This window comes from Zalophus californianus, chromosome 1 (genome assembly GCF_009762305.2).
Source record: "Zalophus californianus isolate mZalCal1 chromosome 1, mZalCal1.pri.v2, whole genome shotgun sequence".
In the NCBI taxonomy this organism is placed as follows: Eukaryota; Metazoa; Chordata; class Mammalia; order Carnivora; family Otariidae; genus Zalophus; species Zalophus californianus.
Genome location: NC_045595.1, coordinates 20,968,629 through 20,983,367, shown reverse-complemented (window position 1 = coordinate 20,983,367; position 14,739 = coordinate 20,968,629). Strand labels below are relative to the sequence as shown.

General features: G+C 60.6%; 1 protein-coding gene across 2 annotated transcripts; it reads left to right on the top strand.

Annotated features, from left to right (window-relative positions):
* The first annotated feature begins 1,221 nt into the window (after positions 1 to 1,221).
* On the top strand, positions 1,222 to 12,751 carry SEMA3G (semaphorin 3G). 2 transcript variants are annotated; one of them, XM_027587414.2, is made up of 16 exons: positions 1,222 to 1,388; positions 3,114 to 3,274; positions 3,373 to 3,435; positions 3,698 to 3,817; positions 4,085 to 4,175; positions 4,300 to 4,416; positions 4,665 to 4,810; positions 5,014 to 5,128; positions 5,223 to 5,292; positions 5,598 to 5,742; positions 6,018 to 6,249; positions 6,356 to 6,447; positions 7,128 to 7,169; positions 7,914 to 8,142; positions 8,420 to 8,556; positions 9,932 to 12,751. In XM_027587414.2, the coding sequence occupies exons 1-16, from the start codon at positions 1,280 to 1,282 to the stop codon at positions 10,370 to 10,372; spliced, it is 2,310 nt and encodes a 769-aa protein (XP_027443215.2). In that variant the 5' UTR covers positions 1,222 to 1,279; the 3' UTR covers positions 10,373 to 12,751. The 2 variants fall into 2 exon arrangements, with proteins under 2 accessions (XP_027443215.2, XP_027443214.2); XM_027587413.2 differs by having other exon boundaries at positions 8,417 to 8,556.
* The last annotated feature ends 1,988 nt before the right edge of the window (positions 12,752 to 14,739 follow it).

Below are 14,739 nucleotides of genomic sequence, written 5' to 3'. Positions count from 1 at the left end.
CACCCAGGCGTCGCTGCCCCCAAGTTTCTTGACCACCATCTAAGGGTTCAGGCTGGTCCATCAGGGAGGCCTAACTTGCAGGAGTTTCTAGACTCCTTGGAGCTCCTACTCTGGCCGAAGTTTGAGATCTTAGTGCCTAGAGCCTCAGATTCTGAGTGAAGGGCTCTGGGGTGGGGTGGAGTGGCAGCTGGGGGGCCGGGGGCAGAGACAGGGGCTGCTGTGGGATGGGGGACATAGGGAGAGCCCCTCACTTGCCCCTATTCAACCCTCAGTCTTGTCTCTCCTTTGTCCCTCTTTTGTGGCTCTCCTGCCCCTGAATCAGTGCTCAGACCAGAGGGAATGGAGGGGGTGTTTGCGTGCTGTCCCCACCTTCACTCTGGTGGGGTCATAGGTACAGGGTCTGTGTGCAAAGGGGAGCTCTGGGAAGAATCCACTCACCTGGTGACACTCTGGGCCCTGGGGCTCTGGTGGATCTGCACGGCTGAGGGACGAAGGGCAATGGGGGAGTTCCCTAAAATGGAGTGCATCCTGTCCTCTGCCCCAGTGAGCTGGGAGGGGGCCTGGAGGCCAGACAGGGACAGGCTTGGGTGGAGGAGGCTGGGCTCATCTCTTGCCAATCCCAGATCTATGAAGTGTGGCCAGAATTCAAGCCCCCACCCAAAACAGGGAGTCCCTTGGACTGGAATGACCCTCCCAGGCAACTTGGGCCCTGCCAGAGGAGCTGTGCTTCAGGGAACTGGACCCTCCTGGTATCAGGGATCTGGGCCCAGAGTCAGTTTGTCTTTGTTGTGGGGCCTCTGTCATGGGCAATGGAAGGGCAGGGAGCAAAGGAGAGCTCAGCTAGACCTCTAGCCAGCCCACCAACCTCTGATCTCTGACCCCTGACTTCCCTTCCGGGCTATCCACTCCCCCCCGCCCAACACCCCCCGTGACATTTTGTTAGAGCCTGGAGACTTGGGTTTATGGACATTTTGTGTAAACCACCCACACCCCAGCCAGGAAAGAGTCTCCCCAATGGGAAACCAGCCAATGTGACACAGAGGCATTAACCACGCCAGTGAGGGCGGAGAGAGAGGCCACAGGTGCATGATGGAGGGGAGGGGGCCTCCCGCTGCTCCCTCCCTCCCTCCCTCCGCCTCCCCGCCTTCCTGGCCCTTCAGGGGGCGGAGCCCTGCCTTATAAGTGTCAGGCCTGGCGGCCACGGAGCAAACCGCAACCAGCAGCCAGCAGCGGACTGAGAGCGGCTCGGCAGGCAGCGTGGTGCCCTTGGTTCCCCAGCATGGCCCCCTCGGCCTGGGCCATCTGCTGCCTCCTGGGGGGCCTCCTGCTCCGCGGGGGCAGCCCCAGCCTTGGCCCCAGCGTGCCCCGCCTGCGGCTCTCCTATCGAGGTACGGGCAGTGTGAGCCCTGTTCAAGGGCACGTCTGTGGGAGCCCGGGACCCTGTGACATCCCCAGCTGGGGGGCCCAGCCAGCCCTGGGCAGTCTCTTCTGCCAGCCGGAGGGATGCAGTCACTCCCACACAGCCCGTAGGAAGGACTTCACGGTCATTCCCCCCGAGGTGGTGCTCCGGTTGCCGCCAGAGGCGGGAACTGGGAGGAGGGCAGGGGCAGGTCCCAGGAGGGTGGAGGTGGGAGAGACCCGAGACACAGGCGGGCAACCTGAGAGAAGGAGAGAGGCATGGGGGCCCTAAGAGGCCTCAGGAAGGATGGGCAGAGAGAGATGGGGAGGGACGGAGAAGACAGGTCTGCGAGAGGTGTGCACTCAGCCTGGGTGCCTTTGCGAGCGTGGTGCAGCAGCCCGCAGTGGAGTCCCTCGCCCGCCTCCCCGTCTGCCTCCTGTATCCCATTTCCCAGTGCTGGCTTTAGTCCTTCCCTCTCTGTCCCAGAGGCTCTTCGCAGCCCAGCGGGGATCGCAGCCTGCCCTCTTTGCCCACCCTGGCCCAGGAGGTTCCTCTGCAGCTCTAACCTGGTGTGCTGGCACAGACCCCTCTGAATTCGTGGGGCTGGTCCACGGGGAAGGTCCCTGAGACACGGGCGCTCCATGACACTTCCTGGGGAAACCGGAGGGGTGATCACCCTCCCTGGGAACCCCAATCGAAGTGGGGAGACCCAGTCTGCTCTGGGAAGTCTGAGAGGGGAGACATGGCTCTACTCTGGAGAGCCTGTAGTTGGGTCTGGGGCGGGGGGCGGGATGTGGTCCTGTCCTGGGAGCGGTGGTTTGGGGCAAAAGTCAGGCTATAAGAAAAAGCTTGAATAGGGCAAATCCCCTCGCAAGTACTGTCAGCCATGGAGGGCTTCCTGGTAGAGGCTGTTGATGAGTTTGGGGATGGAGTGGGTACTGGGCTGGCCAATTTGGATGGGTCATCCTTTGGGCAGGTGTAGGATATCTGGCTTTCCCAATGGTGGCCAATGCCGCTTCCCACCATATCCTACTGTCTGCCCCCCTTTGGCCACCTGTTACCTCCACCCCCCTAGCCAAACCCCAGGAACCCATTTCGGGATCCTCAGCTCCTGGGACCAGCATCCCCAGCCAGCCACCCTCCACCCCCACCTCTGGGGCCTGGGAGGACAGTATCCATGGAGGAGAAAGTCTTCCTTAGTCACATCCCTGGACTAGAGCCTTGGGCTCCACCTGGCCATACCTGGCCTTCCCCCTACCCAGGGCCTTTGCCAGGTGTTCCCTCTGCTGGGAATGTCTGTCCATCTGTCCCACGGAGTCAGCCTTGCCCACTGCTCACACTCACCCAGCCTTCTTCCAGGCTCTTCCCAGCACTTTGCCCAGCTTGCTACCACAAGTTCTGCCAGTGGCACCATCTTCCCTGGGGACTGGGGAGGGCCCAGATGAGCCCAGATGGGAAGGAGATGTTAACTGAAAGATCAAGGGACTAAGGGATGGAGGGGTAGGAAGCAGGGCTCAGAGCCCTCTGTCCCACCCACCCCCAGGAGCCATTTCCCAGAAGCCCTCCAACAGGCCAAATGGATGGAAACGTTTTCCAGATGTGAGTGTTGGGGGGGTGGTAGTGAATGCACAACTGGGGCTCTCCACCTCCACACCTTAGCACGGGGACGTGGGCTGAGCAGTAGGCCCTGACCCCCAAACCTGCTCCCTCCTAGATCTCCTGTCTTCCAACCGTTCTGCTGTCTTTCTGGGTCCCCGGGGCTCCCTGGACCTTCGGGCCATGTACCTGGATGAGTACCGGGACCGCCTTTTTCTGGGCGGCCGTGATGCCATCTACTCTCTGCGGCTAGACCAGTCGTGGCTGGATCCCCGGGAGGTGAGCGGGACTGATGGAGGGGAGGGTCTGTCTGAGAGCTGGGAGGCGAGACAGGGAAACCGGCTGTGAGGTCAGGAGTCAGCCAGGCTCTGTTTCAGGTCCTGTGGCCACCACAGCCAGGACAGAAGGAGGAGTGTGTTCGTAAGGGAAGAGACCCTTTGGTGAGTGCTGTCAGGAGTGACTGCCCCCCAGCCCTGACCAACACCCTGGGCTTGACCCCCAGGACAGCCTGTGGCCACTCTCCCCAGGTACTTGTGCTGGGGGCATTTGGAGCAGATCCTGAGGGCTCTGGAAGGTCTGTGAAGAATGTCACCCCCGCCCTAGATCCCCAGAGCCGATCAGCCAATCAGGGCTGAGTCCCGGGGCCCAAGGAGACAGTAAACACCTCCTCACCCCCTCCACCACACCCCTTCTCCCTGCTAGGTGGAGTGTGCCAACTTCATACGGGTGCTGCGGCCCCACAACCGGACCCATCTGCTGGCGTGTGGCACTGGGGCCTTTCAGCCCACCTGTGCCCTCATCACGGTCGGGCACCGTGGGGAGGTGAGCCTGGGGCAGGCCCCACAAGGGACTGGGAGGCAGTGACATTTCTGCCCTGCTGTCTGAACACTCCCCATTGAGGCTGGCTCAGGGCAGAGAGGTCAGGGGCCTGAAAGGCATCTTTGTGCCAGGCTGACCCCATTGGTGAGGCCCTGAATGAGGGCGCCTTCCGCCCACTCTCCAGCTGCACGCGATGGCCACTGCCCGGGTGGGGGGCTGGGGCTGCTTTCCCAGGTGACACCCTTCCCTCCCTTCCTCCCTCTCCCCCAGCATGTGCTCCACCTTGAGCCCAGCAGTGTGGAAAGTGGGCGGGGGCGGTGCCCGCATGAGCCCAGCAGTCCCTTCGCCAGCACCTTTGTAGGTGGGTGATGCCCAGGCCAGGACGGGCATGAGGAGGGTGGGTGCTGGCCGATGTCATTGGGAAGGGTTGGGGCCAGCTATGGGGCCTGGCCCTCCTCCGCTGATTCTGCCCCTTTCTCACCCAGGTGGGGAGCTGTACACAGGCCTCACGGCTGACTTCCTGGGGCGCGAGGCCATGATCTTCCGGAGTGGGGGTCCCCGGCCAGCTTTGCGTTCTGACTCTGACCAGAACCTCCTACATGGTGAGCCCAGGGTCTGCCCGGGGCAAGACTAGCTGGGGTCTGCCCCCGGAACTGACAGGGAGGCAGGAGAGCCTGGCACTGGAGTGGGGATGGGAGGGATGGCCCAGCCCCACTCTACTTCCTGGAATTCCAGCCTCCAGTGGGATCCCTGTGCCTCTTCCCCTCCCTGCTGGGTTCACCACCTCTCCACCACCCCCATCCTCCCCTCTGAGGCCCCCCCCAGCCAGCTGCACCCTGTTACCTCCCAGACCCGCGGTTTGTGATGGCCGCCCGGATTGCTGACAACTCCGACCAGAACGATGACAAGGTGTACTTCTTCTTCTCGGAAACTGTGCCCTCGCCCGATGGTGGCCCAGGCCGTGTCACTGTCAGCCGCGTGGGCCGTGTCTGTGTGGTGAGAGCTGTGAGGAGGCAGCGGGGTTCAGATCCTCACCACACCCTCTTCCTACACCTGTCCCCACCAGCAGCAGGAGGGAAACTGAGGCGAGGGGGTGAAGCCCGCATCCATGCCTCTCCCCCCAAAGGGTGAGGGTGGAGGAGCAGGAGGGGGGCCCATCCCCGTGGAGCTCGAGGCTGACTCTGACCCTCACCCCCCAGAATGACGCAGGTGGCCAGCGAGTGCTGGTGAACAAATGGAGCACTTTCCTCAAGGCCAGGCTGGTGTGCTCCGTGCCTGGCCCCGGTGGTGCCGAGACCCACTTTGACCAGCTGGGTAAGTGCACGGCCAGGGCCAGGCCTGGGTGTGGGTGCGGAGGGCCCAGAGCCAGTGAGGGGGTGGGCATTGACGGTGGCCTTCTGTCTCCCAGAGGACGTGTTCCTGCTGTGGCCCAGCTCAGGGAAGACCCTCGAGGTGTATGCTCTGTTTAGCACAGTCAGGTGGGCACACGGGCCTCCCCTCACATCCCCATCCCTGGTCCAGTCTCTGCACCCCCAGCGTCCTCTGTTGAGCCTCTGCTTTTGTGTCCCGACTTTACCATGGGTCCCTGTCTCTGTCCCTGACTCAAGGACTCGAAGGCTCTATTCTCTCTCTCCCTCTCTTTGTCTTTGCCTGGGTACCCTCGCTTTCCGGTCTCTGTTGTCTGCAGGCACCGCCACCCTCTGTACTGTCCACGGAGCCAGGCTGCCCCCTTCCCACCTGTGACAGCCACCCTGGCCTGACTGTCCCTGTCTGCCCTCGGCAGTGCCGTGTTCCAGGGATTCGCCGTCTGTGTGTATCACATGGAGGATATCTGGGAGGTTTTCAAGGGGCCCTTTGCGCACCAAGACGGTCCCCAACACCAGTGGGGACCCTATGGGGGCAAGGTGCCCTTCCCTCGGCCTGGAGTGGTGAGTGTCTGCCTGGAGCCTGACCAGGGGAGAGGGCTGAGCGGTGACTAAAGGGACTCCACCTTGGGACAACTTTGCGGCCGAGCTGGGGCTCCAGAGGGGCCAGGTGGGGTAAGGAGGGGAGCCGAGCCCCGACCACATTAAGGAGCCTCTGCTCCGGCCAGCGCAGCCCCTCCGAGATGGGCATGCCCGGGCAGTGAGGCCTGGAAACAGGCTGGAGCGGGGAACGTGTGGTCCCAGGATGCTTCAGGTGCTCCCTCTGCTGCCACTCACAGTGTCCTAGCAAGATGACAGCACAGCCGGGACGACCCTTTGGCAGCACCAAGAACTACCCAGACGAGGTGCTGCAGTTTGCCCGAGCCCACCCACTTATGTTCCGGCCCGTGCGGCCACGGCTGGGCCGCCCCGTGCTTGTCAAAACGCACCTGGCCCAGCAGTTGCGCCAGATCGTGGTGGACCGCGTAGAGGCAGAGGATGGGACCTACGACGTCATCTTCCTGGGGACTGGTGGGTGGGCCGAGTGGGGAGTGGGGTGGCCCGGCTGGGGAGGTGTGCCGGTCGGTGGGGGGAGGGGGGCTCTCCTTCTCCACTGACCCCTCCTCCCCTGCCCCAGACTCAGGCTCCGTGCTCAAGGTCATGGCCCTCCAGGGTGGGGGCTCCACTGAGTCTGAGGAGGTGGTCTTGGAGGAGCTCCAGGTGTTTAAGGTGAGAACGGGCTGTGGGGAGGGGGGACTGATGGGAAGGGGCCCCTCCAGCCCCACTGCTGGGTCTAGGCCTGGCTCCGGGGACACAGGAGCAAAATGCAGGGGCCGGGGGCCTGTTCTTACTGACCTCGCGGGCAGCGGGAGGAGAAAGTGAGACGCTCGCTGCTGCAGGGCCTTGATGGTGCTCCGTCTGGCCGTGGGGCCCAGAGAAAAGTTGGAGGGCCCAGGGAGGGTGTCCAAGGTGGTCACCCCTTGACAAAGCCCTGCCAGGCTCAAGTCGCAGTGAGGGGGTGGCTGAGACCCCAAGTCCCTAAAGGCTTCTGTGGGCCCCTCTATAGAGCCAGGCAGGGCGTCATCTGTATCTGGGGGACTGCTGTGCTCCTGACATGGATGGGTGGTGTGGGACAGTTGCCTCATTGCTGGAGAACAGGGCTGTGGGAGGGGACGCTGGAGTTTTGTGCTTTTTGCTAAGCCTCCTCCCTGGAGGCCAGCCAGCGTGAAGGGACCTTTCTAATAACCCAGCGTCTGGGAAAGACTGTCTGGCCTTGGTTGCCAGGGAGTGCACTGACCCAGGCTGGGAGGTAGGTGGCTCCCACGCTGGGGCTGGAGGAGGCTGAAGCAGGGACACAGGGGAGGTCTGGCCCCAGCTCACCCCTCTCTGGGACCCTCCTCCTTCTGCAGGTGCCAACACCCATCAGTGAGCTGGAGATCTCTGTCAAAAGGGTAAGAGCAGCTGCTATCCCGCCCTTCCTCCTTCCTCTAACCCCTACCCCGCTGAAGCTCTTTGAGCGCGACAGGCTGGCCGCTGTCTGCTGGAAAGCGGTGCTGCAGCAGGCCCCGGGCTGCCTGATAATGAGGCCTTGTAATGAGGCTTGAGAGTCCAGCGGGGAGCTGAGATGCCCATGTAGGAAACCAGTGGGCAGTGGGAGCCCTGAGTCAGTGAGGCTGTGTTCAGAGAAGGGGAGATCTACAAAGGCCAGTCCCCCTGGGGAGACAGCTTCATGCTTGAAAACAAAATCCAGAATTTAAATCCAATAGGGGAGAGCCACTTTTTAGAGGCCTGCTTCGTCCTTTCACAAGTGGCAAAATCTCAAGCCTATCTGCCCCGGTTTATCTTTGGGTAAGTCCCAACTTTTGTATTGGGATTGCTTAAAGCAGAGTGTACTAAGCTCAGAGGCAAGTCAGGATAAAGGTCATCGAGGTAAAGAGCAAAAGTCAGCAGCAGGAAGGGCTTGGACAAGCCCCTTCGAGAAAAGGTCTGCCCCAAGCCCTCCGTGTCCTAGCACAGGATCTGGTGTATGTCAGGTGCGTGATAAACATTTTTGGTATCTGGGGATGCATCCAAGAGGTTCTGGAAGACTGCCTGCAAGTGGTGGGGCAGTCTCAGGAAGCCCAAGGGGGCCAAGAGCCTAGCTGCTTCTAGGTGGGGGCCGAGGCTCACGCTGGCCCTGCTTGTGTCCCTCCCAGCAAATGCTGTATGTGGGCTCGAGGCTAGGCGTGGCCCGGCTGCACCTGCACCAGTGTGAGACTTATGGCAGTGCCTGTGCCGAGTGCTGCCTGGCCCGAGACCCGTACTGTGCTTGGGATGGTGCCTCCTGCACTGGCTACCGGCCCGGCACCAGCAAGCGCCGGTTCCGCAGGCAGGACATCCGGCATGGCAACCCTGCCCTGCAGTGCCTGGGCGAGAGCCAGGAAGGTGAGTGGTGGCAGGCACGGGGGCACCAACTGGGCTCCCATAGGCCCCTCCTCGCCCCTCTGGCCTGGGCTCAACCCCTGGGAAGTGTGGCCTCAGACTGGTCCCGTGTTAACAACCCGCCCCCCACCCCCGGTATTCCTACGTGTGCAGTTCCCGTCCGTGTATGGGTGGAGGGTCTTTGGACAGAGTGATGGACACCTAGGTCCCTGTCACACCGGTGGGGGCCCCGGGGTCCCACAGTCCTGAGCTGAGCCCCCCTCCAACTCCCCCCCAGAAGAGGCTGCAGGCCCCGCGGCAGCCAGCACGGTCTACGGCACGGAGCACAACAGCACCTTCCTGGAGTGCCTGCCCAAGTCTTCCCAGGCTGCCGTGCACTGGTTCTTGCAGAGGCCAGGAGGCCAGGGGCCCGACCAGGTGAGCAAGGACCCGGCCTTGACCCAGTGCAAGGAGCCTGCACGTGTCCTGATGCCACATCCCTCCCTGAACCCCAAGTCCTGAACCCTAGGAAGGGGCTCTGGGGGGAACCTGCCAGGGCAACTGAAGAAAAGTATGTATTAAGTCGCTGGGGTGCCTGGAAGAAGGTGCCCTTCCTCCTGCCTCCGGGAATCCCCAGGCGAGATACGGCTGCAAGCCATTCAGTGACAGGGAGCCCGCTAACTCCCAGTCACTGAGCTGAGCTCTGGGAGGCGGGTAGCAGAGATGGAAGAGAGGAAGGGGGGCTGGGCGGGTCAAGAAGTCCCCCATGCTTACACATATGGCTCATCTGTGAAGGGATCTCTTTCCCAGGGGTTCGTGGTTCTCCTCTGCCCAGGGTGGCGCCTAACTTGCACTGAAACTTGCACACACATACCCCCCTACACCCACACCCACTGCCTAGCTCAACACTTCCTCCATGGAGTCCAGCTGTCTGCCCAGGCCCCTCTCCTCCCCCATCCGGAAAGGTCTGTCAACCCCAGAAATGGCTTCAGGCTGGGGCCTGCAGAGGGAGTGGGTGGGGCAGGGCGAGGATCCATTCTCCAGCCTCTCCCAGGGGCAGAGAAGGGGAGGGAGTGGGTTGATTATAGGAGGGGCTCTCCTTCCAGCTTGGGAACTGGGGGAGGCCAGCTTTGGGCCAGCTGTCGGGCTAAGCACTAAGAAGATGCCCCCAGGAGGCCAGAGGCAGCGAGCAACAAGACGGTTACACAGTACTTACCACCCAGGCAGTCCAGAGTCCATGTGCAGATGAGCAGACAGGGTCCAGGCTGGGTCAGAATAGCACTTCGGCCTCCTGCACTGTGATGGGCACTCAGCCCGCCCCTGGTTGGGGGAAGTGAACAGTGCAGACAGGGGCTGGGAGGCTGTGTGTGTGTGTGTGTGTGTGTGTGTGTGTGTGTGTGTGTGTGTGTGTCTGTGGGGGGCGGGCAGAATGGAGGGGACTTCTGGTCCTAGGGCTATGGGTATAGCCCTCCCTGAATAAAAGCCCATAAATACCTTTACCCACCCTGGTCCCTGGGACTATGTGGCGGGGCCCCCTAAGGCCAAGGTAGGTGCCCCAGAGCTCTGACTAGGGGAGAAACCAAAAGCCTTCTTTGCAAGCCCCGTCCTGGGTCCTGGGAAGGTGAGACCCTGCCTGCAGGGTCACAGTCTGGAGGAGGAGGCCAGCCTGGGCAGGAGAGAGCGGGGAGGGGGCAGTGCTTCAGCGTTGGGCCCTGAGATGTGAATCTGGAAACGAGCGCGCCCCGGAGAGAAGCTGATGGTGTGTGTGCGCGCTGCTCCCTGCCCCCCTCACACCCTCCCACGCTCCCAACAGGTAAAGACAGATGAGCGAGTCCTGCAGACAGAGCAGGGGCTGCTCTTCCGCAGACTCAGCCACCTGGACGCTGGCATCTACACCTGCAAGACACTGGAGCATGGCTTCTCCCAGACCGTGGTCCGCCTGGCTCTGGAGGTGATTGTGGCCTCGCAGCTCAACAGTCTGTTTCCTCGGGAGCTGAGGCCAGAGGAGCCCCCAGCCCGGGGAGGCCTGGCCTCTACCCCCTCCAAGGCCTGGTATAAGGACATCCTGCAGCTCATTGGCTTTGCCAACCTGCCGCGGGTGGACGAGTACTGTGAGCGCGTGTGGTGCTCCTCCAGGAGCCGAGGCAAACAGGCCAAGGGCAAGAACTGGGCGGGGCTGGAGCTGGGCAAGAAGGTGAAGAGCCGGGTGCAGGCCGAGCGCAATCGGACGCCCCGGGAGGTGGAGGCCACGTAGAAGAGCGTGGAGGAGAGGGTGGTCGGGATGCACCGGGTGGCCCAGCAGCCCCCAGAGTCTCCCACCCACCCAGCTAGGGCAGAGGGGGCCCAACATGCCCGATTGCCTCTTAGAGATGGGAGTCCCTGCCCCCCATACTTCTACCAGGCTGCCCACAGGAAAGGCTGGGGCCCGATGGAGGGGCCCCATGTCCAAGGCCTGTTCCCTGCCCCTCTGTGCTCCCAGTCCTAGGCTGGAGCCAGCACCCTCTGGCTGCGGCCAACCCCGGCGGGCCTCCTGTTTGTTCTCAGATATGGCCCCCAGAGCACATTTCCGGTTGTGCCCGGCGGTGAGAGGGCTGGGTGGTTCTTTCCCAGCCAGCAGAACAATGGCCATTCTGAGTGACCCTTGGAGTGGGTGTGTGGGTGCGTCCGAGGAGGTGCCTGGGCAGGGGGCCTTAGGCAGCCAGAGGAAGATAGAGGTTGCCTCTAAGCTAGCACCCATTAAGAGGACCTAGTGTAACTTGGGGTGGGGAAATGGAGGCGCTGGGAGGGTGGAACAGCAAGACCCCCCCCCCACTTTCTGCCCTGATATCTTGGTGGCTCCCTGCTGCTGCCCACCACCTCTTCTCCATCACAGAATCGTAGAAGCATTGGCAGTCAGAGCTCTCTGGCACCCGGGGGGTGGTCTGGGTCTCAGGCCCTACTTCATAAACCAAGCTGTGTCCCACAGCCTGACTTGCCTCCCCAGACCCCAAGCTGCCAGGCCAGGTTCCCTGGGATGCCCAGACCTCCTGATGGGATCCTCCCTTCCCACCGTCAGGGTCTCCATGCTGATGAGCAGGGAGAGGGTGGGTTCTAGGAGAATGTCATCCCTCTCTCTGTGGACCAGACGTGGGGAGAGGGGAGCTGGGGAAGTGTGGGGCAGGAGGAGGGGGCTGTCTTTCACAGGGCAATGCAAGCATGCCCACAGCTGGGGAGGGCGGGAATGTGGCAGCTCCCTGAGCAAGCTGCAGCTGGTGGGAGAACCAGGCACAGGGCTTTGCCAGGGGCCACAGAGGACTGGGAGGCTTCTGGGATGGGGAAAGGGTGAGAGACGCTAGGACGGGCTATGGGACCCCGGAGCAGGCATTCTCAAGAACCCAAGATAGCATCAATTAGCTCAGGAGGCACAGGAAACCCAGATGTTTCCCAACCTGGAATCTTTGGTTTCTACTAAGTCAGGGTTGGTGGTGAATGGTTTCATTTATGAAGACTTTTCACTTTTAAGGGAAATAAAATGGAGGGCAAAGGCCAGTTAAGTCCTGCTGGCTCTTGGGGGTGAGGCTCAGGTGGCCAGGATGCACTTTGTCTGGGTGCGTAGGGGGTGTTTTGGCCATCAGCAGTGATGTGTTTCTCGGGCTGGGGGGCACAGATGGGAGGAGGAGAAGGACTGAATGAAAAGTCATTCCCAGCCGGCATATGAGCAGGTTAGTGACGCACAAAACCAACAGGAGGCGGACAAGAGCATCAGGTTCAAGATTCCCTCCATGAAGACAACCAAAATGAAGAAAGGAGGAAAAAAAAGAAAGATAAAAAGCAGGACCGGGCTTCCTGCTCCATTGAACTCGAACCCAGACTGTGCATCTGCCTTGGGTATTATCTGAGTCACCCCATCACGCCCAGAGAACTGGGATCCAAAACAGGTCCCCCCTTCCTCTTTAAACTTCACAGGCAATGAACCAGAGGCACTGAGACCGACCTGACAACCCTTTGGGAAGCCTCGGGCCTGGGGCTGCTGCGGCTGGGCTGTCCGCAGGTAAACGCAGAGGAGAGGAGGACTGTGGGGAGCGGGGCCGGGGAAGGGAGCAGAGGGAGAGGTAGGGGCCACGGAAGAGGGACAAGTAAGAGCCCGGAGCCCCAGGAATGGGTGTGCAGAACTGCAGCCCCTCTGTCCCAGCGAAACAAGGAAGAAATGCCGAGGCTCTCAGAGGCCTCTAGGCTGGACCCAGGCATCGCCCGCTCCAGGCGTGGGCCACCCTACGCAGGGTTCTCTGGGGAAGTGACTCTGGAAAATGGAAGAGAGGAGCTCAAAATCCCGAACAACGAACACCTGCACTTAGAAAATTATGGACAGCTTCTGCCAACTCCCCACACCTCCCACCCCGGTGGTACTGTGTGTGATTAACTCCTGGAGATGCCTCTATGTGTGAATTCTATTTTTATATTCATATGTTGAGATCGGCCTTGTGGTTTCTCTGTCTTCAGAGCACCCTTCTCATAATTACTATTGTTATTTTTATTGTCACGACCACCTCTGTGCTCTGAGGAGGATACACGGTGGTCTACCACACAGACCTACAAGGAAGGCGATGGAGTGAATATTTATATCACATAATTATATCATTATTGTATCTCTTTATTTCTGTTCTAAATTGACTGATGCCCTCTGTGTGAGCTAGAAAGGAAGAGCCTTTCCATCCATTCCAGGAGGGAGACGGCCACCCTAAGGGGTATATTCTAGAAAGGAGGGAGATGGGCAGGAGGGGAAGGAAGGAAGGAGTCAAAGGGCTTTGTCTAGGAAACTGAGTTCGCTTATTAAGTTAGGAAACTCCTGCCCCTCAGGCTTCTGAACTGACCTTCTTGGGCTTCAGGAAGATCTTGAGTCAGAAAAAAAAAATGCTGGCAAAGGGCAGCTGGGCACGTAGGCAGCCCTGTTCCTTCTCCACAATAACACTTAATATTTGTAACAGCAACACTTGGCTTGGCGCCTGTGTTCCTCGCAAGCCACATACCAACGTATATTAAGGCTGGTGCTCTTGCCTGGGGGGCTGGGCTGCGCTGTGGGGGTTGAAGCTTCTGAGGAGGAGGGGATGTCTGGATGCCGCTGAAGGCGCCACTGACTGTGCCCCCCCCCCAAGTGACATCATGCCCCTGCCCAAATAGCAGAGCCCAGTGTGCCGGAGGGAGATGGGAAAGGGCAGGAGCGATTCGAAGGTGGGAGGGGTATCTTGCCAGGGAGACTAGCCTCTTGCTAGTATGCTGAGTATGGGCCCCTCAATCCATACTAGAGAGTAGGGGGGCTTAACAAGTCAGTCATCTGCCCCATCTGGCGGCCCAGGAGCAGGGCCCCGCCTTTTGCCCCTGGGCCTGACAGAACTGAGCCTCTGTGTCCTGCCCTAAGCTGCCACCACCACGGCCTCCCCCCACCCGCGGCCTGAGAGGCATCAGCAGCAGTCCCTCGGCCCAGAGTGTGGGGCTGGGAGGGACTTGACCTCCATAGCCACTTCTCTCCCTAGGCCGCAGCACCTCTGTTCCCACCTTCCCACCCCGTGGGCCTGGACTTCTCCCCCTCATGCCTCCCACCTTGAGCCCTATTTCCTGCCTCAGGGGCCTCCCTCTCTCTCTGGCAGCTTTTTCCTCCAAGTCTCATACTTCCCCTAGTCTTTGGGTCAGTGTCATCATTTCCCAAATGGGTTTAGCATGACAAAGGTCAAATAAATATGGGGATCTCTTTCCCTTTAGTCCTGCTGCTGTGTGTGCAGCCCTTTTGCCCTGTGAAATCCCTAAGAAGCCCACGATAATGTCTGGTTAACTTGCATGTCTGCTATGAGCTACATGATTCTCCCAAACCTGGGGTCCTTTTTTCCCATCAAGTAATCACCACCTCATGTTTCTAATGTTTTGAAGCACACTTTGGGAAAACGCGGATTTGATTAATTCCTTCCCCTGCCATGTGGGATTAGTTTATTCATCTCTGCTTTCTAAGCCTGTAAACTGTGGAGGCCCTGGCCTCCCAGATCGAATAGCCACAACTTGGCTTCCCGTGGCAGGCACCGGAGCGGGACCCGCCATGCCAGGGCCAGGGCTGCCAGGCCGCCAGTCTGCTGGCCCCTGGGCCTGGCCTCTGCCCATCCTCCCACACTCAGTCTGCCTCCACAGGCCACTTCCCGGCAAGATCCTCTGTGGATGGTGGCTAGGGTTCACCCCAAGCCTGTGGCTGTCCAGCAGTCCAACAGACTCATTTCTAACGGGGGGGGGGGGGGAGCAGAATAGAGGAGGAAAACAGCTCTTTTCACTTCCTCAAGTGGCCTCTTTGCACTCAGCTAAGCCCAGGTCAGTTTCTAGACATCCCTAGAATCCCCCAGTTGGAGGAGGGAGCAGGCAGTAGCCATCAGGAGCCAGGCTGTCCTCTTCATGGGCCCAGGTGCAGGTACAGCTGGGGTGGGGGGCTGACCAGGGAACCCACTGACATGCCTCTGCCAGTCCAGGGCACTGAGGCTTCTCCAACCAGCCACATCTCCTTCGTAGAACTAGGAGACACTTGCTCAGAAACAGTCCGATTTCCATTCCTAGTTAGGGATCCACCCCAGCCTTCCCCAAGTGCTGGCTCTCAGGGTCTCCCAGAGG